Below are 26,263 nucleotides of genomic sequence, written 5' to 3'. Positions count from 1 at the left end.
GTTGGAGAAGACTCTTGAGAGTCCCTTGGACTGCAAGGAGATCCAACCAGTCCATTCTAAAGGAGTTCAGTCCTAGGTGTTCATTGGAAGGACTGATGCTAATGCTGAAACTCCAATACTTTGGCCACGTCATGGGAAGAGTTGACTCATTGGAAAAGACTGATGTTGGGAGGGATTGGGGGCAGGAGGAGAGGGGGATGCCAGAGGATGAGATGGCTGGATGGGATCACCGACTCAATGGACTTGAGTTTGGGTTATCTCTGGGAGTTGGTGATGGACAGGGAGGCCTGGGGTGCTGCATTTCATGGGGTCGTAAAGAGTTGGACATGACTGAGCAACTGAACTGAACTAAACTTTACATATATGTTTTCTGTACATTTCAGAATAAAACAGAAAAAGGAGGGAGTGATCAGTTATGTCAAAGGTTGTTGATTTGCCAGGTTATGGACTGAACCTTCACCAGTGGGTTAAGCAAAGTGAGAGTTCTGATGCACAGATTGTCTCAGTGGGGCCGGTTGGGGCAGTTATCTGATTGGAATGGGCTTGAGAAAATGAGAGGAGAGGAATTGGACACTGAGGAAGAAGAACTTGGAGGAATTTTTATGTAAAAAGGAGCAATATAATGTTGATTGGAGGGGATGTACAAAGCTTTACATTAAGTGTTAGAGAGTATCAAGAGTAGAAAGGTAAATTTTCTGGAGTGCTGAGGGCAGTGAAGTTGGATAGGGGAAGGTAGAAAACTTTTTATGTGTATGAGAGTACATTATTTGAAGGGAAAAGTGAAAATTTATAATACATTTGTAAAGAGAATTTACATTCAAGTTACTTTGTAAGTCTTGGAAATATATATGCTAGAATCACACATTTTATGTTTATTAATGGAAAGAATCATGATCACCATCTTGCTCAGTGACACTTTGCAGAAAGAGAACCAAGCCCAGGGGGATTTAAGTGCTTGCTCAAAATTTTACCACTAATGATTATCCTAGACTAAAATGCAGAGTTGCTCCTGCCTCTTGGGTCAGTGCCTTTTTTTTTTTTTTTTAAATAAAATAGTATTATCTTTAGTATGATTTGCTTTTAAATTGGATTTTATATAGTCATTATGTTTATAGTAGAGTTTATTTAGATAATGTTTCAATTAGCCTTTGCCACATAACAGACTACCCTAGAACTTAATGGCTTAAAATAACTATCATGTATGATTTCTCATGATTTCATGAGTTTGCTGAGCTCATCTGGACCCACTCATGTGGCTGGTCATTGACAGGTAAGCTGGCGTTAGAGGGGCTAAACTGGCCTCTTTCATATCTGGGCCTTGGTGGTGTTTATTGAATGGGATTCTCCCTCATCATTCAGTAGTCTTGTCTGGACATCCGTACATGTTGGTGAGACCATTCCAAGGAGGCAAAGACAGAGGTCTAGACTCCTGAACTTGTACAACATCACACTAAGTTATTCAAAGCAAGCCTTAAGTCCAGTTCAGATTCAAGAGGTGAGGCAACAGGCTCCATCTCTTGATAGGAGGAGGTGTAAAATACATGGTCATGTCTTCCATCTATCACAGCTGCTAATCATAAATTTACTTTCTAAGATTAACTTTTACCTAATGTGGAACTGAAAGCTGTTAATTTGGGAACTCTAACAATGTAATTTTAATCAGTATATGAGAAACAAAAATTTGATATGAAAAAAAAAGTTAAAAAGGGAAGTTATGTTTTAGAGATTTTATATCCTCTGTGATATAAAACAGATAAGAAATGCAACAGTCTTTGTTACTTAGAATGTTTCCTTAATCATTATTTTCTGAGATTATTACCATTAATCATCATTGTGGGTTTTTTTCACATTACAAGATATAAAAGCAATTAATAGCTTCCCATGAATTAATTTATAATATGATAGCGTATTTCCAGGGCCTGTGATGATTACATTTGTATAAAATTTTACTTAATTTATCTGACAACTATCTCATGAGTGCCTGCTATGGGATTTACACTGTGCAGAGACTTGGGGTATTGCTCTGAACCAAACAGATGAGGTTCCTGCATATTCCCATACCTATATGGGAAAGTTCTCTAAAGAAGCTTTCTCAGTCAGAAGCTGAAGGATGAGTAGGAGTTAACTGGGGTAAGAGGGAAAGGGTATAGGAAGTCTTCCAAGGAGAAGAATGGCTTGGCAAAGGCCTTGGAGATAAGCAAGTATGAGGAACATTAAAAGAATTGGAAAAAAAAATTGATTATGGCTAAAGCCTAGAATGTGAAAGGGGTGAGGAAAGAAAGAAGCTGGAGAGGTAGAACCTGAATTTTGTATCAAGGATCATGGGAACCATTTAGAGGGTTTTTTGCTCAGATGGTTTTAGAAAAGTCACTGATTGCAGTTTGGTTAAGGTCTGTAGCTAGGATGAAGACAGGGTTGAGCTCAGGAGACCAACAATATAGCCCATTGATACTGATATGGATTAAGTGGATGTAAGAATGAAGACAAGTATATAAATCCTATAGGTGTTTAGGAGATGGAATCAACCAGATTTGGTGACTAGGTGTAGAGTAGAAGGAAGAGCCCAAGGTTACTTCTCGGGTTTCTGCCTTGGAGTGCTGTTAACAAATAGGTAGCATAAATAGAGAAATGGGCTTGGGAAGGCATCCTTGGCAGGACAATATCCTAACTGTTTCCAGGCTAACTACCTGGATATCTTGTTTGTATTTTCTGGTATTTGAAGTGACATTTCCAATTTCAGTTAAAAAACTATTGATTCTTGTCCGTGAAATTCAGTAAAGTACAGCACTGCTGCCATAGCTTGAATTTATATCCTGGATCTGAAGATTTTACTTTGGCGTTGAGTCCTTACTAGATAGAAATTTAGTGCTCAGTTGCTGTAGTGAATTTCATTAAGCAATTTGCTTGTGGCTTAATGTTTTGAAATTACTTGAAGAGAATAATGACTAAGCAGCAATATGTATAAAATTACATTTTGTGAATTCATACCTTAAGCCCTGAGCCCTTTATTAAGGAGTCTAAAAATAATTGCGTGGTTAATATTTGTTCAGGTTTTTTCAGTGGGGTTTATTAATAAAACAATTTTGAAAAGTTGTTTCTCTTTTTTATTGTCTTACAACTCTAGTAAGTAGAATATTAGTTTACATTTCTGCCAAGGAAAAAAAAATATGTACAGTAGCTACATGAACCTGAAGCCTTTCCTTGGTGGATTTACCTCTCCTTTAAATGTTAAGCATGAGAATTAAGGTTTAAAAGAATTAACTGTTGAGTCTTGGAAAGTTAAGCTTTCTTGGACACTAACATTTTAATCTTTGTAATTTTGAATTTCATAGCTATCTATAGATTTTATTAAAATATATTTACTCATCCTGTAGTATTATCCTACTTTGACCTAGGAATGTTAATTTGCCTCAATGTCTCTTATCACTCTGGATACAATATATTCAATAGTGTTTCCCATGTGTTCTCTATAAACTGAATTTTCGATTATTTTCAATATTTTGTAAGTTTAAAAGCACTGTACAACCTATTTTTTTCTTTTTTTCTCTCCTTAGGTACTACAAGGGCCCCCAGGGATGGGGAAGTACCAGGGGTGGACTATAATTTCATTTCTGTTGAACAGTTCAAAGCACTGGAAGAGAGTGGAACATTGTTAGAAAGTGGAACGTATGATGGTATGTCCCCAGATATTGACAACAGCAGCCCAGAAAACTGTCTGATTGATCGGAATTATTTCAAATGGAATTTGATCAGTAAAATACCACTTTTTTAAAAAGTTTTTTCTATTAGTCTTTGAGAGGTTTTTCTTTTGATTAGGCTATTTGTAATTTACTAATTAAGATGGGAATAAATGCATTCTGTGTTATTCTAAAGTTGATTGTAGACAGTGTACTAAAATCATTAAAGGTAGCTAGTTTGCAGTATTTCATAATAATTCACGTTCATTGTATTCACTCAAGCATTTGTGAGTTCTGTTTGTGGTTGGAAATAAAAATACTGTACCCTTTAAAAAATCTATTTACACTTTGGCTCTCTTGGAGAAACAGAGTATAGATTTGAAGAGGAAAATAATAAAAAGAGAAAAAATGGTTTTCTTTTCATAACTGTTTTCTCTACTCGATTCTAGGGAGTACTAATTTAAGATCAATTTCAACTTTTGAATGATTCTTTGTTAAATCTTTTTTATTTTCTGTATCTAACAGTTCTTCACTGGCAAACTTGTGCACTCCAATAGCACCCTGTACTTCTCCATCATTGCTTTATCATGCTATTATAATTGCCTTTTTCACAAGCTCTGTGAAAGCAGATGTCATGTCTTTCTTAATGTTATCTTCAGTTCCTAGAGATAGCGTTCAATAAATATCTGGTTGTGAATTCATCATATCCAAATATGCATTTGTGCTATCGAAAAGAGTAAGTCTTCATAATTTCTCTTTTTAGCTTTAGCAAGAGCTCAGGACAGGGAAGTCTTCATTTACTTCCTTCTTTTTCTCAGCAGTTTCATCTAGTCTGTTACCAATTGAATCTTTTCTTCCTTTGTAGCATCTTTCACACTGCCTTTCTTTATGCTTTCATCACCTCATTGTAGGCTCCCTGCACTGACTCATGCTGGCTCTGAGAGTTGATCTCATGTGTTCCAGTTTCTTCCCTCCCGCCAGTCCACCCTGCTCGTTGCTACCATACTAGTCTTCCTTGTCAAGTGCGGTTCTGGTCATTTCTCTTTCCTTCAGAATCTTTAATGATTTCCTCTTGCCTGCTAAGTTTGACCTAGCCACTCTTCCTGAGATTAGCATCCATGACTCATTCATTCATGTGTTATTTATTTGACCTTCTTTTATACTTTGTGCCAAGCACTACGAGAGGGACTAGAGATGCTGTGCTGAGCAACACTGAAATGATACTGACTTCATAAATCCTGTATCTTAGTGGGCAAGGCAGTCAGAACACAAACAAGATAACTAAATTGAGATGTTATGAAGGAAACAAAAGCAAGGGATTTTTAAAGAAAATAATAGGAATGTCTAATTTAGATAAGATAGCCAGTGGAGACTTCCCAGAGAAAATGACAGCTGTTTATTTTTTATTTTTGTGCAAATAGCCTTCTCTCATTCACTTCCCTCTTATAGGCAACCATTCTGATGTGTTTAATGTATATGTTTTGGTTTATATGTGATCTTGCAACATATGTATTGTGTCTTGTGTACATGTTTTTATTATTTACATCTGGACCATGTTCTGTATCTTACTAGTTTTAAACTGCTTTCACTTATTACTGTTTTTTAGATTCATCTGCATTGCACACATATGTAAATACATGTAATTCACTGTTTGGTAACCATTGCACGGCACTCCATGTTGTGAATCCATTACCTAACGTTTCTCCTATTGACGGACTTCCAGTTTGCCTCCAACTCCTCATCACCACAGATCAATCTGCAGCATCCTCATACCTGTCTTCTTACAAACCTATGTGAGAATGTCTGTGGCATATATATCCAAGAGCAGATTGTTGGGTTATAAGGTAAACATATAGTTAATATGATGAAGTTGTTTTGGGTAGCTCTGCAGTCTCTTTTCCCCAAGCAGGGCCATGGGGAGTTGTAGTGGCTTTAGTAATGATTCCACATCCTTACCAACACTTGGCACCATCCAGCTGTGTAATTTTGCCAGTCTGACAGTTATACAAGTGGTGTCTCATTTTAATTTTAGTTTCTCTGGTAGTCAGAGAGTTTGAGCATCTTTTCATATGCTTGTTTTTTGAACTTCTGCAAATTGTCTATTCATTTGCTTTGTCCATTTTATTTTTAAACTGGGATCTCAATAACATTTCTGTTTGTAAATATTTATATTAGATACTAATTTCTTATTGGATATTGATATTTTCTCCCATTGTGTAACCTAATAACCTTGTTCTGTGTTTCTTCATTAAACCAAAATCCTTAACTTTTGTCAATCAGAGTTACCACTGTTTTCCTTATGATTGGTGTTTTGAAATTTCATTTAAGAAGTCATTGTCTTTAATGACTTAAATTGAAAAGATATTCTATGTTTTCTTCTGTTAAGAACATGGTATATGACAAAGTGGTATTTTCCATATTATTAATTACTACCTGGTCAATTAAGAGGAAAAGCAAATTGAAATAACAGTTACCCACCATTCCACATCCATCAGATTGATAGAAATTTTAAAGTCTGATAATTGTGGTAAATGGAAATCCACATATACAACTGGCGAGGGTATAAAATGATGTAACAATCCCTTAGGAAAGCATCTTGGCAATACCTAGTAAATTTAAAGATGCACCTAATTCCGACCAAGCAGTTCCCTCTGTGGTTGCCTACTCTAGAAAAACCCCGTCGATGTGGATATGCAGACAAGTACCTGAACAGTCATTATCAATTCAGTTCAGTCACTCAGTCGTGTCTGACTCTTTGCAACCCCAAGGACTGCAGCATGCCAGGTTTCCCTGTCCATAAACAACTCCCAGAGCTTGTTCAAACTCATGTCCGCTGAGTCAGACATGCCATCCAACCATCTCATCCTCCATCACTCCCTTCTTCTCCTGCCTTCAGTATTTCTCAGCATCAGGGTCTTTTCCAATGAGTCAGCTCTTCGTAGCAGGTGGCCACTGTACTGGAGTTTCAGCTTCAGCATCAGTCCTCCCAATGAGTATTCAGGACTGATTTCCTTTAGGATTGACTGGTTGGATCTCCTTGCAGTTCAAGGGACTCTCAAGAGTCTTATCCAACACCACAGTTCAAAAGCATCAGTTCTTCTGCGCTCAGCTTTCTTTATAGTCCAACTCTCACATCCATACATGACTACTGGAAAAACCGTAGCTTTGACTAGACAAACCTTTGTTGGCAAAGTAATGTCTCTGCTTTTCAATATGCTGTCTAGGTTGGTCATAGCTTTTCTTCCAAGGAGCAAGCGTCTTTTTATTTCATGACTGTAGTCACCATCTGCAGTGATCTTGGAGCCCCCGAAAATAAAGTCTGTCACTGTTTCCATTGTTTCCCCATCTAATTGCCACGAAGTGATGGGACAGGATGCCATGATCTTAGTTTTTTGAATGTTGAGTTTTAAGCCAACTTTTTCACTTTCATCAAGAAGCACTTTGGTTCCTCATCGCTTTCTGCCATAAGGGTGGTGTCATCTGTGTATCTGAGGTTATTGATATTTCTCCCGGCAGTCTTGATTCCAGCTTGTGCTTCATCCAGCATGGCATTTTGTATAAGGTACTGTGCATAAAAAGTTGGCTTAAAGCTCAACATTCAGAAAACTAAGATCATGGCATCCAGTCCCATCACTTCATGGCAGATAGATGGGGAAACTATGGAAACAGTGGCTGGCTTTATTTTTCTGGGCTTGAAAATCACTGCAGATGGTAACTGCAGCCATGAAATTAAAAGACGCTTACTCCTTGGAAGGAAAGTTATGACCAACCTAGACAGCATAATAAAAAGCAGAGACATTACTTTGCCAACAAAGGTCCGTCTAATCAAAGCTGTGGTTTTTCCAATGGTCATGTATGGATGTGAGAGTTGGACTATAAAGAAAGCTGAGCACAGAAGAATTGATGCTTTTGAACTGTGGTGTTGGAGAAGACTCTTGAGAGTCCCTTGGACTGCAAGGAGATTCAACCAGTCCATTCTGAAGGAGATCAGTCCTGCGTGTTCATTGGAAGGACTGATGTTGAAGCTGAAACTCCAATACTTTGGCCACCTGATGAGAAGAGCTGACTCATTGGAAAAGACCCTGATGCTGAGAAAGATTGAGGGCAGGAGGAGAAGGGGACAACAGAGGATTAGATGGTTGGATGGCATCACCAACTCAACGGACATGGGTTTGGGTGGACTCTGGGAGTTGGTGATGGACAGGGAGGCCTGGCGTGCTGTGGTTCATGGGGTTGCAAAGAGTCAGACATGACTGAGTGACTGAACTGAACTCTGCATATAAGTTAAATAAGCAGAGTGACAATGTACATCCTTGACATACTCCTTTACCAATTTGGAACCAGTCCATTGTTCCATGTCCAGTTCTAACTGTTGCTTCTTGACCTGCATACAGATTTCTCAGGAGGCAGGTCAAGTGGTCTGATATTCCCATCTATTGACAAATTTTCCACAGTTTGTTGGGATCCACAGTCAAAAGCTTTAGCATAGTCAATAAGGCAGACATTATTGTTTTTCTGGAACTCTCTTGCTTTTTCTATGATGTAACGATGTTGGCAATTTGATCTGTAGTTCCTCTGCCTTTTCTGAATCCAGCTTGAATATCTGGAAGTTCTTGGCCCATGTACTGCTGAAGCCTCACTTGGAGAATTTTGAGCATTACCTTGCTAGTGTGTGAGATGAGTGCAATTGTGCGGTAGTTTGAGCATTGTTTGGCATTGCCTTTCTTTGGGACTGGAATGAAAACTGACCTTTTCCAGTCCTGAGGCCACTGCTGAGTTTTCCAAATTTGCTCTCATATTGAGTGCAGCACTTTCACATCATCATCTTTTAGTATTTGAAATAGCTCAGCTAGAATTCTATCACCTCCACTAGCTTTGTTCATAGTGATGCTTCCAAAGGCCCACTTGACTTCATACTTCAGGATGTCTGTCTCTAGGTGAATGATCACACCCTCATGGTTATCTGGGTCATGAAGATCTTTTTTGTATAGTTCTGTGTATTTTTGCCACCTCTTCTTAATATCTTCTGCTTCTTAGGTCCGTAATATCTTCTGCTTCTTAGGTCCGTACCGTTTCGGTCCTTTATTGTGTCCATCTTTGCATGAAATGTTCCCTTTGTATCTCTGATTTTCTTGAAGACATCTCTAGTCTTTCTCAGTCTATTGTTTTCCTCTACTTCTTTGCATTGATCACTGAGGAAAGCTTTCTTATCTCTCCTTGCTATTCTTTGAAACTCTGCATTCAGATGGGTTTATCTTTCCTTTTCTCCTTTGCCTTTAGCTTCTCTTCTTTTCTCAGCTATTTATAAGGCTTCCTCAGACAACCATTTTGCCTTTTTGCATTTCTTTTTCTTAGGGATGATCTCGATCACTCCCTCTTGTACAGTGTCACAAACCACTGTCCATAGTTCTTCAGGCAGTCTGTCTGTCAGATCTAATCCTTTGAATCTATTTGTCACTTCCACTGAATAATCGTAAGGGTTTTGATTTAGGTCATACCTGAATAATCTAGTGGTTTTCCCTGCTTTCTTCAATTTAAGTCTGATTTTTGCAATAAGCAGTTCATGATCTGAGCCACAGTCAGCTCCTAGTCTTGTTTTTACTGACTGTATAGAGCTTCTCCATCTTCAGCTGCAAAGAATATAATCAATCTGATTTCAGTATTGACCATCTGGTGATGTCCATGTACAGAGTCTTCTCTTGTGTTGGAAGAGGGTGTTTGCTATGACTAGTGCATTCTCTTGGCTAAACTCTGTTAGCTTTTACCCTGCTTCATTTTGTACTCCAAGGGCAAATTTGCCTGTTACTCCAGGTATCTCTTGATTTCCTACTTTTGCATTCCAGTCCCCTGTGTTGAAAAGGACATCTTTTTTGTGTGTTCTAGAAGTTCTTGTAAGTCTTCATAGAATAGTCATTATAGCATTATTTGAAACAATAAGGGAACGAAAGTGTCTTTTATTAGGGGAATTAATAAAATTTATTTTAATTTGTTTATAAAAATGGACTGTTATAGATGATTAGAATCTACATGTATCTATAGGAATAAGTCTTAGAAATACAGTTGTACAAAAAGAATGTTACAAAAGGATATGGACAGCATACTGTTGAGAAAAAAAGATATGAAATGTTATAAACACTCCATGAAGCTTTTATTAAAACAGTAGTATTTATATGTTATGCTTCCCTTGTGGCTCAGATGATAAAAAGTCCACCCACAATGCAGGAGCCCTGGATTCTATCCCTGTTTTAGGAAGATCCCCAGGAGGAGGGCGTGGCAACCCACTCCACTATTCTTGCCTGGAGAATCCCATTGACATAGGAACCTGGCAGTCTACAGTCCATGGTGTCACAAAGAGTTGGACACAACTGAACGATTAAGCACATTTATATGTTATATATGCATATACATATGTCCTAGATGTATATAACATGCCAGGAAATGACATATACCAACATTAGGGTAACTCAAGGAGAGAATGGGAAGGACAGACAGGAAATTAGGACTTGAATTATATATATGAGTGAATATGTATGTCATTAAGGAGGGGGAAAGGGAAGACCTGAAAGGAATCTGGCACCAAGTTAGTATCTGGGTATGTGTAAATAAATTTCTAACTAGTCTAACATTGTTGTCCTTGATTTTATATGGGTTTAAAATATTTAATGGTCTATCGTAAAAATGAAAACACTTCAGAAAAGAAGAAAGAGAAAAAAGAAAAAACTCCAGAGTAGCTTCAAAAAGATGAAGAGCTTTTTTGTGAATAACTGTCGTTGGGGTTCACAAACTTTGTAATTCTATACCTTTCAGTATCTGAAATCTTGTATTTACCAACAACTCAAGAAAAATAGATCTAATTTACTTATAAGCAATGTTAGCTTTCTTTTTTTTCACCTAAGCCAGTAATTTTTTAAAATAAGGCAACTTCCAGAATTTATTATGAAGTTCTAAATTCTTGTCAGTGATTATGGATATAGCAGTCATATCCTGAATTTTTTTATAGTTTTCATTCTAGAAAAAAAGTTAAACCTAGAATTAGATAAGAGTTACTAACAGTATGTAATATGCAGTAAAAATGTGTTTTTAGTATTTCCTGTAAAACTACCATCCTTAGAAAAGTGGGGGGAAAAAAAGGACTTTCAACTTTCTCATAGTACATCCGGATTCCTTGGTAGTGTGACTGTTGGACATAATGAAGGGAAAAATGAGATCCTAGGGCATCCTATTCCCCAACCAAACCTCTTTTTGAAGAATTTCTGTGCCTTCTGTCCCAGAGAAGTGTGAACTGGATTTTTCATTGTCCCTTGCTTTACTTATGGGCCAAAAGTTTACAGAGATCCTTAGTCTGTTTTACTATTACTCTTTGCATACATTTGCATGATAGGATTAACTCCATTTCAAACCTAGATTTGGAAGCCAAGTTCAGTTCAGTTCAGTCACTCAGTCGTGTCCGACTCTTTGCGACCCCATGAATCACAGCATGCCAGGCCTCCCTGTCCATCACCAACTCCCGGAGTTCACCCAGACTCACGTCCATTGAGTCAGTGATGTCATCCAGCCATCTCATCCTCTCTTGTCCCCTTGTCCTCCTGCCCCCAATCCCTCCCAGCATCAGAGTCTTTTCCAATGAGTCAACTCTTGGCATGAGGTGGCCAAAATACTGGAGTTTCAGCTTTAGTATCATTCCTTCCAAAGAAGCCAAGGAGTAGTTGAATTGAGAGAGGGAAGATGTGGTTGAAAAGTATTTTTAGTTTGATTTCATTGTTTTGTCTTGAGCATTTTAATGACAATTCACACACAAAGTCAGATTTCCAAAGAAGTTATCTTAATACTTTCCCCCTCAAAGCATGCACGGCAAGGTAAACTTTGTAGATTTGCCTCCCGTGGTTCCCTGGTAGCTCAGTTGGTAAAGAATCTGCTTGCAATGCAGGAGACCCTGGTTTGTTCCTGGGTTGGGAACATCTGCTGGAGAAGTGATAGGGTACCCACTCCAGTATTCTTAGACTTCCCTTGTGGCGGGAGACCTGGGATAGGCTACCCAGTCCAGTATTCTTAGGCTTCGCTTGTGGCTCAGCTGGTAAAGAATCTGTGGGATCTGCCTGCAGTGCAGGAGACCTGGGTTCGATCCCTGGGTTGGGAAGATCCCTGGAGAAGGGAAAGGCTACCCACTCCAGTACTTTGGCCTGGAGAATTCCTTGGACTGTATAGTCATGGGGTCACAAAGAGTCAGACACGACTGAGCAACTTGCACTTTGCCTCCATGATATGGTGAATAACTTTTTATGCTTTTGCTTCATCTCAGAAAAGTAATCCATTTTATACCCTGTTAATTTACCTTATATGAGTAATCATCTCCTTAGGAGCCAAGGAATTTGGAGATTTTTTTTTTTTTAAATAAAAGAAGAGCATGAATATTTTACTCCCTGTCCTTGTTTATCTTTCTGTTACATCAGCAGAGTGGTTGATATAAGGTCAGAGCTAGCAGGAGCCACAAACTGCTAACATAGCTAGACTCACTGAATGATTTCCATCGTGTGTGGCTGCCTATTGGGGACTACATGGTAAACTGAGAAGGTATTCAGTTGTTCTCAATCTATTCTAGAATGTTCATTGTTACTGTAAAAATTACTGATTTTTAAGACAACATATTAAAGTATTTCTTGCTTTCCTGAGAGTAAGCAAATATTGAATTATGCTAATAACGTTTCTATTTGTTCAATAAGTTTTCAGATAAAACAATATAATTAAAATGCTTAGAAAAAATTTTTAAAATTATGTTTGCATAAGCAGCCTACATTTCAGAACAGACTGGTAGGTGCTTAGTTTTATCCTTTGCCTGCATATTTCCTTATTTTACTGAAATAACTCATTATGTTACATATCAGAACAAAATTATTTGAGTTAGTTTTCTCCTCCTTTACTCCCACTTTTTATGCCAATTAGTCTTACACGAGAGCATTGATGCATTTAAATTCACAAATTAGGCCCTAATATAAAACCCATGCAAAGCAAGCCCTGTAGGAATAAATAACCTACATATGTAAAGTCAACTTCCTGGCCTTAGTACAAATAGTCTTAGAGTGTTAGATAAGGTTAGGTAATATATGGTGACGAGCACTTGAGAAATTAGTTCTTTCTGGTCTATCTCCTCCGCTTCCAAGAAAAAGTGCTTTCAGCTCCTTTTGGCCAATGGTGGGTGTTCAGAAACTTCAGTATAACAGGGCAGAGACACAGTAAGCCATATTGTTCTAACTCTCAATTCAACATTCAGTGCTTTCAGCTGCTGTTATTTGTCCTCAGGAAACTTCTATGGAACTCCCAAGCCTCCAGCAGAGCCCAGCCCTTTCCAGGCAGATCCAGTTGATCAGGTCCTCTTTGATAATGAATTTGACACAGAGTCCCAGAGAAAACGGACTACATCTGTCAGCAAGATGGAAAGAATGGACAGCTCTCTTCCTGAAGAGGAAGAAGATGAAGACAAGGAAGCTGTTAACGGCAGTGGAAATGCAGGTTTGTAAACAGATGAACAACTTCTGGCTGTTTCTCCTGGTTGACTTTAATATGACACTGAATTGGAAGTAGTAAAATTTTTCCCACAGCATAGGAACAGCAAGTGATGGGATTCTGAGTTCCTTTTAAAGTTTTGTGTGAAATTGTGTATCTCTGTTGACCATTTTGTAAGCTGAAGTTAGTTGTCCCAAGTGGCGGTTTTGGTAAATCAGTTATAAACTATTAGTACTAATATATGCCATTACCCCGCTGCTTAAAAGATTTGAGATTCATTTCTGATGCTTGAATGAATCTTGTTGACCTAAGTCCTACTTTACAGAATTGGAGCAAAATATAGACGTTTTAAGATCTAGCCTTCAACGAAAACAAAGATTTAGAAATATGCTGTTAAAAGTTATCTGAAAGGTTTTTAGCAATATTTTGAGTTTAAATTCTGAGTCACTCAAAGAAAATTTCCAAATTTGACTGTTACATTTTTCATTAAATGCCAAACCAATATAAATTTAATGACAGAGAATCTTCTGCCTTTGAGTGTCCCTAAATAACATAGTGATTCCTTAGAAGATTTTTATACTTCTCATTAATCACAGCAGAACTCATTTCAGTGCTATTTATTGTAATAATTTCATTCAAAACTCTAGAATATAAGCTTCATAAGGATTGAAGTTTTACTTCTTTTGTTCATTGTTGTACTCCTTAAGCCATAAACCATGCTTGGCATGTAGTAGAACCTTAAAAAAATATAATGGTGGCTCAGATGGTAAAGAGTCCACTTGCAGTGTCGGAAACGCGGGTTCAATCTTTTGGTCGAGAAGATCCCCTGGAGAAGGAAATGGCAACCCACTCCAGTATTCTTGCCTGGAGATTTCCATGGGCAGAGGAGCCTGGCAGGCTACAGCAAAGAGTCAGATACAACTAAGTGAGTTTCACAATCACCAATAAATCAAAGCATTTGATTATAACTCCAAATTTGCAGAATCTATTACCATATCATTTTCCCCAAGCATTCTGATTTTTTCCTTTATCAGTTATTAAAATTTACTATTATCTGTCCTTGTATTACATTCATTGCTGTGTCCCCCTTCAGAGGGCGAGTTCTATTTTATGGTCGTATCATCTTACATTGTTATGTCACATATATGCTCAATGAATTACAGCAATATATTTTGCTGAAAGCAGGTCTAAAAAGGTTTAGGTGAATTTACATCTAAGTCTTTAGGGGTTGTTAAGGAAAATCATCATATCCTAGAGTCTTATGATGTTGATGTCAACTGTGCTCTCCCACAAATTTACATCTGTTGACGTTTTTCAATGTTTAAGACATGGAATTAGAAACCATGACTCTGTCCCCAAATGGGAGTTATATGTTCTTAATTTGAAGGAAAAGAAAATGCCTTTTTTTTTTTTTGAACTTCCTAATGCAAAGCCTCTCTGTGAGCCCTGCAGTTCCCTTAGAGGTACACCTATCTGTGAGTTCCGTAGTTTATGCTTGTCATGTAAGACGGTTGTTAGACTAGAGGTTGCAGTCTCTTTGATATTAATATTTAAAGGAAATGTATCCAAGAGGGTGTGGGAGGAAGTTTGTATTCCATCTCTTGTGTGTAGGTACCATAAGACTCTTCCACATATATTTCTTTATAACAGAAACTATTCAGACTGTTTTAAGGAAAAGTAAATACAAGACATGGCTGAAAGCCCTTGGTCTTTTCTGAGTAAGTACTAACCACAGTTGTTAACTTTATTTAAACTTGCTTTTTGTATTGCTTTGGGGGACTGGAATTCCTGTCTTGAAAGATCAGAAAATTGTTGGGGATGGAAGCAGTAGATGGAGGTTTATTTTTATATACAAGTATGTATATTATTTTATATCTTGTTGAGAATTAACACAAGAATGCTACTATACCCCAATAGGATGACATATGTTATATAATAATGATAAAATTTTTTCAAAGAGTTAGTGTTATATGAAACAACATTTTCAAATTATTGGCTGTTAAGTGAACTTCTTTATGCAGTCTTTTGAAATTGTATTCAGAAAAGTATTATTGCTCATATAGTTGTTTCCACTTTTCTCTAGTATATACATCCCAAGAATGTAATTCCCTCCCAGATTGATTTATACATGGGGTACCTTTTAATTTCTGTCACTTTCTCTACATAGGGAATAAATCATATGTTTTATTGAAATTATTCATTCAACAAATATCTGTTGAGCACCTGGTAGACTACTAAGTGCTAGGCATTGTTCCAAAAGCTGGAAATAAAGCAGTGAGCAAAACAGACAAATCCCCTGGCTTCATGAACCTTACCTTCTGGTGGGAGAGGCAGAATTATCCAACATAAATGAATAACATGTAGTTAAGTTAGATAGTGCTAAAGAGAAAAAGCCAAGGAGGGGAAGGATAAAAAGTAGCGATGGTCAAAGTTGCAGTTTTAGATAGAGTATCAGAGAAGACATCACCAAGAAGGGGATGTTGAAAGAAGTGTGAGAGTGAGCTCAAAATATCCTGAGGAAGAACGTTCCAGCCAGAGGGAATTAATTATACTGTACAAATGCCCTGAGGTGGGAGCATCCCTGGATTATTCAGACAAGAGCAAGGAAACTAACGTGGTTGGATACAATGTAGACAATACATTATATGTGGTTGGGGCAGACAGAGTGCTGAAAGAGAATAGACTATAATAGTAACAATGAGGTCAGTTGTTGACCTAAATAATGGTGGCTGTGGGAGTGGTGGAAATGTGTATTATATAGGATCTTATAGGTCACTGGAAGAATTTTGCTTTTTATTCTGAGATGAGAAACCATCATGGTATTAAGTAGAAGAGTACCATGATAAAACAGGTTTTAACTTAACAGGCTCATTCTGGCTGCTGTGTGGAGAAAAGGGAGTAGGAAGGCATGGGCATATACAAGGGTATTAGTTAGCAGGATATTACAGTAACTTAAGTGAAAAATGACGACTTATACTCAACTTACACTCAGGGCTTCCCTGGTAGCTCTGCTGGTAAAAGAATCTGCCTGCAATGCAGGAAACCTGGGTTTGATCCCTGGGTTGGAAAGATCCCCTGGAGAAGGGAACAGCTACCCACTCCAGTATTCTGGCTCAGAGAATTCCATGGACTATACAGTTAATCGGGTTGCAAAGAGTCAGACACGACTGAGTGACTTTCACTATACTCAATGAAAGCATGAGAGGTAAGAAGTGAATCGCTGCTGCTGCTGCTAAGTCACCTCAGTCGTGTTCCACTCTGTGCAACCCCGTAGACAGCAGCCCACCAGGCTCCCCCGTCCCTGGGATTCTCAAGGCAAGAACACTGGAGTGGGTTGCCATTTCCTTTTCCAATGCATGAAAGTGAAAAGTGAACATGAAGTCACTCAGTCATGTCCGACTCTTAGTGACCCCATGGACTGCAGCCTACCAGACTCCTCCGTCCATGGGATTTTCCAGGCAAGAGTACTGGAGTGAAATGCCATCACCTTCTCCAAGAAGTGGATTGAGTCAGTAACATTTGCCAACAGACTGGATATCAGGTATGAGAGAGTAGTCAAAGTAATCTCGGAGGGAGAGCAGTGAGTGGTCCTGAAGAGAGATCTTAGTTCCCTGCCCAGGAATTAAACCTGGGTAAAAAGCCTCTTGATGAAAGTGAAAGAGGAGAGTGAAAAAGTTGGCTTAAAGCTCAACATTCAGAAAACGAAGTTCATGGTATCTGGTCCCATCACTTCATGGGAAACGGATGGGGAAACAGTGGAAACAGTGTCAGACTTTATTTTTCGGGGCTCCAAAATCACTGCAGATGGTGACTGCAGCCATGAAATTAAAAGGCGCTTACTCCTTGGAAGGAAAATTGTGACCAACCTAGATAGCATATTCAAAAGCAGAGGCATTACTTTGCCAACAAGGGTTCGTCTAGTCAAGACTATGGTTTTTCCTGTGGTCATGTATGGATGTGAGAGTTGGACTGTGAAGAAGGCTGAGCGCCGAAGAATTGATGCTTTTGAACTGTGGTTTTGGAGAAGACTCTTGAGAGTCCCTTGGACTGCAAGGAGATCCAACCAGTCCATTCTGAAGGAGATCAGCCCTGGGATTTCTTTGGAGGGAATGATGCTAAAGCTGAAACTCCAGTACTTGGGCCACCTCATGCAAAGAGTTGACTCATTGGAAAAGACTCTGATGCTGGGAGGGATTGGGGGCAGGAGGAGAAGGGGACGACAGAGGATGAGAGGGCTGGATGGCATCACTGACTCAATGGATGTGAGTCTGGGTGAACTCCAGGAGTTGGTGATGGACAGGGAGGCCTGGCATGCTGCGATTCATGGGGTCGCAAAGAGTCGGACACGACTGAGCGACTGAACTGAACTGAACTGAAGTAGGGCAAGGATGGGGCTGAGAAACAGGGAAAGGTAGTAAGTAGTAAGATTAAAGCTTTATAGAACTTGGTTGAATAAAGGATGATTGGAGTGGAAGTACTATAAGGATGACACATAATTATATCTAGGGCCTCTTCTAAGGATCTCTGATTCTGAGGCATTGCCTGCAGTGTGGAATTATTACAGATATATTATCTTTTAAGTTCTAGAAACAATCTTTAAGTATGTAAATTGTGAACTCCCTAGAGAGTAACCAAATTTTAGTATTCTTACCTACATTGTGAACTTTGGGATTCTCAAAGGATTTTAATATCATCAAGAGACAATTAAATTCAACAACAGGAAGTCTATTGAGTTTAATTTTTAAAAGCCAGTATTATTTTAAAGGCCTGTGTTAAATGTGCACAAGGCAGCTTGATACATACAGCAGTTAAGGCTGTGGGCCATTTAAATTCAAATCCTGGCTTTGCTGTTATTATCTGTGTAACCTAAATGAACTTAACTTTACTGGGCCTTAGTTTCTTCATCTTGAAATGGCAGTAGTGATAATATATATGCACAGGTTTACTATGAGGATTGTGAGTTAATATATATAAAGCAGTTAAAATAGAGCCTGACCATGAACTGTAAAGGTGCTGCTGTGGCTATTATTGTTAGTGTAATGGTTTTCTTTTTAGTGTTTTTTTAGTTTTGTTATTTTTTTTTTGTTAGTATAATATTTATTGATACATTTATTTATGTATTATATTGACATAATATTTATATATTTAGTGTATACAGAATTGATTCTAGTGTTGATTTTTTGCTTCTTTCCCAGACTAGCTTCAGAGGTGCTGAACAGAGTTAATGTCAGCAGCAAATGAAAAAAAATCAGTATATTTGTTTTTTCAACAGTTATAGCAGAATATGGACATAGCAGACAAGGAAATTTGCAGTATATATTTGGGCATTTTGTTAGAAATAGGACTGTTTGAAGAGAGTGTAACTTCTATCTCCTTTTCACACTCTTCTGTTTGAATAGCAGAAAATAGAGAGAGGCATTCTGAGCCGTCTGATTGGATAAAGACCGTCCCAAGTTACAACCAAACAAACAGTTCAATGGACTTTAGAAATTATATGATGCGAGATGAAAATCTGGAACCACTGCCCAAAAACTGGGAGATGGCCTACACTGATACAGGGATGATCTACTTCATTGAGTAAGCGAATGTTTGTGTCTTTTCCAATGTGCCCTGTCACTGCGCGGCTTGCCTTTACATTTTTGTAACCTAATTTTACAAGACTTCCATTTCTTTTTTCTTTCTTTAAAAATATTTTTCATACAAATTACAGTTGATTCTTAATCTGTTTCCCTGGATGGTATTTCATTTTATTTGATATGGATAAAGAAATAATATGTTTGATGTCTAGTTTTATAAAGGTAGAATTAAAAACATTTATCACTAATAATGAAAAATGCAAGGAATAAAGGGTATTTTGCTTTGCCTTTTGTTTTTGAAACCTTTTGGATGAATTGTCCACCTTAATGAGCATTTCACAAATTATCATCGTTTGGAAGGAGGCCGTGTTTATTATCTCAGCTAAATATTTTCAGACCTAGATTTTGAGGTTGATGTATTCAGGTGATATAGTTAAATAATATAGGAGGAAAATATCACTGATCCTCAGAGCAATTGGTACAATATAAATTCACAAAAAATAAAACTATTGTATGAAAAAGCATTATTAGTATAAGTACATTTTTTGGTTTGTAAGATACCATATGTATTTGATCAATCTAAGATTTTATATTTGTACCTGAGAACAAATATTATAAATAATTATGCAAATATATAACATGAAGTATTTTTATGTTGCTATGCAGATATAATTCTCTTTAAAGTTCTTTGCCCAGAGGTAGAATATGAATGTAGTAAGGTAATAGACTATAACAGTTAAATAACAATTAAAATACTGCAGCTGAATTACACTCAAAAAATATGTATTTACTCAGAAAGGAATTAGAGGTGGGAGACTGAAACCAGTTGACTCAATATGTTCCAAATTCCACAGCTTTCCCATACAGTGAGCACTGTACTATACCAAGTGAGATTGTATTGTTTAAAAGATGTATATTTTATGTACAGTGTTCTTTTTTTTTTTTTACCATATGTGGTACTTTATTGATTACATTATACATTTATATAGGCATTAATGACCAGGATTATACAAAAATGGACAAAATCAGGTACGCTCTTCTCTGTGGACAATTTAAGGGTTTTTTTTTAAGGGTAATTTAGATTTTTGTCTTTCATATTAACTTTAAAATTAAACCCCCAAATACAATGTAGAGTCACTGAAAGAGGCTAGGATGTCTTTAGAAGCACATTATGAGATAGAATCTGACAGTATTTCATCCTGCAAACAGAGGTAAGTTAGTACTTTCTGGGGGCAGAGGGGAGAATTTATAAAAGAAATGTTTTTGTCAGTAATCATTATTAAAATGTATTAAAGGCCTCAATGTAAGATCTGAAGCAATAGAAGACATAGGGGAAAAGCTCCATGACATTGAATTTGGCAAGGCCTTCTTGGACATGATACCAGAGCACAGGCAACAAAAGCAAAAATAGACACGTGGAACTATTTCAAACTTTTAAACTTGTGTGCAGCAAAGGGAAGCAATCAACAGAGTGAAAAAGCCACCTATGAGATAGAAAATATTTGCATACCATATATCTGATAAAGGGTTAATATCTAGAATATATTGAATATTATGTGCTGCTAGATAAAGCTCTTGTTTGCTGTAGCTAATGTGATTGGTCTGTGTTACTGCTGCTGTTAAATCATGAATTTGCAAAAAGAGACTATTAATATAGGTCTATAGTCTTTAGCTATTTTGTTTTGCGTATAATAGACCCCATGAGTGTTTCTTTACTTTGGGGAATAATGAGTAAAGTCCTAGCAGGTCACCTCCATCTACTGATTTAGCAATACAAAGGTTGGGTCTTTGGAACCAAAGTTAAGCTTTTCTCAAGTAGCCATTTTGAAATGGGTTTAGCTAGATATGTCCATGATTTTTTTTTCCTCTAACAATCTACATGCTCATAGGCAACTTTAGAATCCTGATCATTTTCATTTTGCTTAAACTGATTTTACTGGTTTAGCTTTGGGGAAGTTGTCTCTTTGACAGAATGGGTAACACAGACAATCTTGATTTCTCTTACTTAGATTATCTATTATTCAGCATACAAAAAAAGTATTCCACTGTCTACCAACTAGTATCTGACCTGGCAATGTGTAGGAAGTGACTGCATAGCTAGCTCTGTAAGTAGCTCAGGAGTTAGGAAAAGCATAGGAGGTGTGATTAATTTCTTGAAACCACTGGCTTCATTTCCTAAAAGTGGTCAACATAGAGATTAGTGAGCTAATCTCTCCTTTGATCACATTGTTCTTCTTCCTCTGCTTTGATGAGCTTTAATTTGTATTTTATTGCCTTCCTAAATATTTTCTTCCAGGATTTTTCTTTCTTTAATATCCTCATATTTCAGATACTTAAACTATAACTCTGTCTACTCAGCAGTATTATAGCTTTGTTTTAGCATTAGTATTTACTGCATGGCGACCTGGGTCTGAAGCTAACTGATTGTGGCCTATAATGAAATGAAACAGACGTCGCTCTTTGAAAGCATCTGTGCCCTACTTCAAAAGGGACGAGGAGGATCTTTTTGTTCTTTTTTTTTTTCCTGTTAAATATGTGGTCCAGACTGTTGAGAGGGCTTCCCTGATAGCTCAGTTGGTAAAGAATCCGCCTACAATACAAGAGACCCGGTTCAATTCCTGGGTTGGGAAGATCCGCTGGAGAAGGGACAGATTACCCGCTCCTGTATTCTTGGGCTTCCCTGGTGGCTCAGCTGGTAAAGAATCCCCCTGCTATGTGGGAGACCTGGGTTTGATCCCTGGGTTGGGAAGATCCCCTGGAGAAGGGAAAGGCTACCCGACTCCAGTATTCTGGCCTGGAGAATTCCATGGACTGTGTAGTTCATGGGGTCACAAAGAGTCGGACATGACTCAGCGACTTTCACTTTCACTGTTGAAAATTAGTTTTGTAGAGTTGAGTTTTACGATACCCGTGATTTTTACTTGCATGTTACAGAAACAGATACTTTAAAACTTTTTACATTATTTCACCTTTTTATTTTTAGTGAGTCCTGGTGAAGGAAGAGGCTCTATCTGATTGTTCATCTCTTTATTCCCAATCCCCACACATCACAGGCACCTAAGAAATAGTGTTTTTTGGAAAGAGGAAGGAATTCAGCCGGCAAGAAAGCAGGCCTTTCAAGGGCAGCTTTTTAGCACAGTATGGGGCCATGTGCCCACCCTTTGAAACATTTTTGATTGCTTAGATAAACATCTGTTATTATGCACTTGGCATTTTATCCCTTCTTTAGAGCCTTCATTCTCAGTTAGTGCCTCTAGCATCACCTTTCCTTTATGACTTTTGAAGTAATTGTCTGAGAACAACAAGACTATTGAATCAGAAGTATACAAATGAAGCCTAGAGGAGATAAGTGTTCAAACATCATATACCTTTTATTCACTTTTTATCTTTGCTTTTGAAATACTTTTCTCCCTCTTTACTTTACTGTTTCTAATTGAAATCTTTGTTCTACAGCCACAATACCAAGACAACCACCTGGTTGGATCCTCGTCTTTGTAAGAAAGCCAAAGCCCCTGAAGACTGTGAAGATGGAGGTAGAGATTTAGAAACCTTTTATGCCATATTATTCTCTTTATCCCTTCTTCCTCCTCCTGCTTAGATAATGAATTTTCCAAAACCCTAAACAAACCACAATGTGCATATGCCCATAAGCAGTGGGGAGATATCAATCATTCTCAGCTGATTCTAGTCATTTTGTTATTGCATCTATTTTTATAAGTCTTTGATTTTTGAGAAATATACAATTAAATCCTTTAAAGAAAATCTTGATTAAAAATAAATTTGCCATTTTTTAGACATTTGTTTTTAAAACAAACTTTAAAAATTCTAAATAAAATTTTTAGTAAGTTAGGTACATTCTGAATCACAGAGTAACCTCATAATGCCTGGTACTCCCTCAAAAATATATTTAATGAAGTATCACTAAGATAGATATGCCAGTATCTATAATCCTTAGCCATTTAGAGCAGCAATAGAAACTCAATGAGAGTTTCTAATATACCCTCCACCCCGCACACAAGAAAAATTATTTCTCTGAGAATCTTTATAATAATAATGCTTATATCTTATATATATATAAGATATAAGATATATAATAATATCATATATAAGATATAATATATATCTTATATATAATCATGCTTGTATCTTATATATTATAGGTTCTGTTTAATGGTATGGTCTTACAAATAAGTATAGAATTTACCCCAACCAAAATGTTTGCTATGCCTTCTTGAATATAAAGTTTATTCATTTATGAATAAAATTTGCATTCCTTTTGTATGACTCTCAGAAATTTTATACCTTAGTTTAAAAAAAAAATGGGTGGATTAGGATGAGATTCAGATAGTCCTCCTAAAGATTAAATTTTGATCTGTGAAAAAAAATTTAAGCAGAATTTATACATATTTTTTCAGCATGAGAGAGTTTTTCTAGGAATAAGTAGAAAATGAAATGTTTAAAATGTATTTGTAATTATATAAAAAAAGGATACCTTAGAGTAAATCTATTGAAGGATGTGCAGTCCTCTACACTAAAAGCTATAAAACATCACTGAAATAAATCAGTGAAGACCTAAAATAATTTATGCAATATATTGTGTTTATTGATATACAATATAGATAGGATGACACACATTATTAATAATGATGTTCATTCTCCTTAAATTGATATCTAGGTTCTGTACAATCCCAATCAAAATTCTAAAAGTCTGTTTTTAAGAAACTGACAAACTGATTCTAAAATATATATGAAAAGGCTTCTCTGGCTTAGTGGTAAAGAATCTCCCTGCAAATGCAGGAGATACAGGTTCAATCCCTAATCCTGGAAGATGCCACAGAGCAGCTAAGCCCATGCATCACAACTATTGAGCCTGTGCTCTAGAGACCAGGAGCTGCAACTACCGAAGCCCTCACGTCCTGGAGACTGTGCTCTTCAAAAGGAGCCACCACAGTGAGAAGCCTGCACATCGCACCTAGAGAGTGGCTCACTGTCCACAACTAGAGAAAAGCCTGTGCAGCAGCAAAGACCCAGCTCAGCCAAAAATAAATTTAAAAAATTAAGTTACTTTAAAATATATATATATACATGGAAATAGTGTACAAAGGCTTTAGTTAGCCAAACAGTCTTGAAAAAGGACAAAGATAGAGGACTTAGGCTACCAGGTTTGAAGGCTTACTATAAAGCTACAGTAATCAAGAGTGTTATCTATCCATAGGATAGACAAATGGATCAGTGGAACAGGGTAAGAGAATCCAGAAATAGATGCACACATATGTGATCACTTAATTTGCAGCCTAAGTGCCAAGTCAGTTCAACAAGGGGAGGAAAATCTCTAACAAATGGTGCTGAAACAGCTGGCTCCTCAGAAGGAGAAATGAACTTCAACTATACCTTTACTCCATATACAAAAATTAATTTCAGATGGCTCAGTGATCTAGTCACAATAACTAGAAGCCTAAAGCTTCTAGAATAAAATACAGGAGGGTATCTTCAGGACTTTAAGATTAGCAAAGATGGAGGAAAAACTATAACTGTTGCATATTGCTGGGCAGAATGTAAAATAGTACAACTGCTTTGAAGAACAGTTTGGCAGCTTCTTGAAGGGTTGAATATAAATTTGCTATATCACCTAACATTTCCACTCCTAGATATCTATCCAAAAGGAATGAAAACGTATGTCCACATAAGCACTTGAATGTAAATTTTTATAGTGGCACTATTCCTGATAGCTAAAAAGTGGAAACAACTCAGTTGTCCATCAAACAATGAATGGAATATTATTCAGCAAGAAAAAGAAATTAAATACCATGTATACTATGACATGAATGAACCTCAAAAAATGTTATGCCAAGTGAAAGAAACTAGACACAAAAGATTAGCTATTGCATGACTTCATTCATATGAAATGTCTATAATAGGCAAATCTATAGAGCCGAAGCAGATTAGTGGTTGTCCAGGGCTAAGAAAGGGGATAGAGATTAATCGTAAATAGCACAAGGGATCGGCTTCCCAGATGGTGCAGTGGTAAAGAATCTGCCGACCAGTGCAGGAAACTCAAGAGACTCAGGTTCTATACCTGTGTCAGGAAGATCCCTTGGAGTAAGAAATGGCAACTCACTCCAAAATGCTTGCCTGAAACATTTCATGGACTCAGGAGCCTGGTGGGCTACAGTCCATGGGATCGCAAAGAGTTGGATATGACTGAACGACTGAGCACGCACCACAAGGAACCATATTGGGGTCATGAGAATTTTCCAAAACTGGATTATGGTAGATAGCTGCAAAACTCAGTAAATTATTAAAGTCAATGAATGGTACATTTTTTAAAACAGAAGAGTTTTATATGATGTGTAAATTATACCTCAATTAAGTTTCTTTTTAAAATGACCAAAGAATTTGAACAGATGGTTTACAAAAGACAGAGAATAGCCAATAAGAGCATGAAAAGGTATGTACATCAACTATACCTCAATTTTTTTTTTTAAAAAAGCATTAAAAATGTGCTTATCATTAATCATCTCTGTGATTTATTCACACACCCTAGAAGGGCTAAAGTCAAATACACTGACAATACCAAACTTTGGTGAGATTGTAGAGTATATGGATTTGTACATGTTGGTAGGAATGTAAAATTATGTAAACACTGGAGAAATTTTGGCAGTTTCCTATGAGGTGTTATATCAAGAAAAATGAAAATAATATTCCCCCAAAGACTTCACCTGAATGATCATGACAGCCTTATTCGTAATAGTTCCAACCTCAAAACATCCCAAATATTCAACAGGATAATGGATAAACAGTTTGTGGTTTATTCATGCAATGAACTACTACTCATCAATACAAAGAAAAAGCTGTCGATAACATTCAAAAACATGGATGAACCTCAGAAACATGTTGAATGAAAGAAGCCAGATCCAAAAGAATGGGTACTCAATTATCCATTATTTAAAGTCCAAGAACATGAAAATTAATCTATACTGATAGAAGTCAGGAAATGATGGGGAAGGAGGGGAGAATGGTGAATTGAAATAAATATTCTCTGTAATGATGGACATCCTTTCCATCTTGTTTGGGGTGATGGTTATATAGGCAGCTGCAGTTGCCGAAGTTCATTCTTTGTACTTGAACAAGCACGTAAATTGATATTTTAATCATTGCATGAGCACTTAAGGTCTGTGAATTGTGGTGAATACAAATTATACCTCAAATAATTTTTAAAATAACTTTTTATAACATACTTCCCTTGTCCCTCCCTAAGGCTTTTCACAGTAAGTTTCTTAAGGTGAAATTAGTCATTGTGAAGGTAATCTAGAATATGTAATATTATAGAATTGGACTTTTTAAAGATTATGAATGTGGTATTAGTCTTTTCAGGATGTCTCTTTTGCCAGGCTCTGTTCCTTTTCTTTTTCTAGGGCTTCCCTGGTGGCTTAGATGATAAAGAAATCTGCCTGCAAGGCAGGAGATCCAGGTTTGATTCCTGGGTCAGAAAGATCCCCTGGAGAAGGG

At 37.2% G+C, this 26,263-nt stretch overlaps 1 protein-coding gene across 6 annotated transcripts in view; it reads left to right on the top strand.

Annotated features, from left to right (window-relative positions):
- MAGI3 (membrane associated guanylate kinase, WW and PDZ domain containing 3) overlaps window positions 1–26,263 on the top strand; it is a 259,208-nt gene that overhangs the window by 160,258 nt on the left and 72,687 nt on the right. For 3 of the 6 annotated variants that reach the window (XM_027536100.1, XM_027536102.1, XM_027536105.1), the window contains exons 3-6: window positions 3,555–3,674; window positions 12,975–13,184; window positions 18,578–18,755; window positions 22,208–22,287. In XM_027536100.1, the coding sequence (XP_027391901.1) occupies window positions 3,555–3,674; window positions 12,975–13,184; window positions 18,578–18,755; window positions 22,208–22,287 (588 nt within the window). Of the gene's footprint in view, window positions 1–3,554; window positions 3,675–12,974; window positions 13,185–14,828; window positions 14,897–18,577; window positions 18,756–22,207; window positions 22,288–26,263 lie in introns of those variants that run through there. The other 3 variants (XM_027536101.1, XM_027536106.1, XM_027536104.1) reach the window with 2 other exon arrangements.

The sequence above is a fragment of the Bos indicus x Bos taurus genome, chromosome 3 (assembly GCF_003369695.1).
Source record: "Bos indicus x Bos taurus breed Angus x Brahman F1 hybrid chromosome 3, Bos_hybrid_MaternalHap_v2.0, whole genome shotgun sequence".
NCBI lineage: Eukaryota > Metazoa > Chordata > Mammalia > Artiodactyla > Bovidae > Bos > Bos indicus x Bos taurus.
The sequence above is the reverse complement of the archived record's forward strand: the minus strand, read 5'-3'. Positions and strand labels throughout refer to the sequence as shown.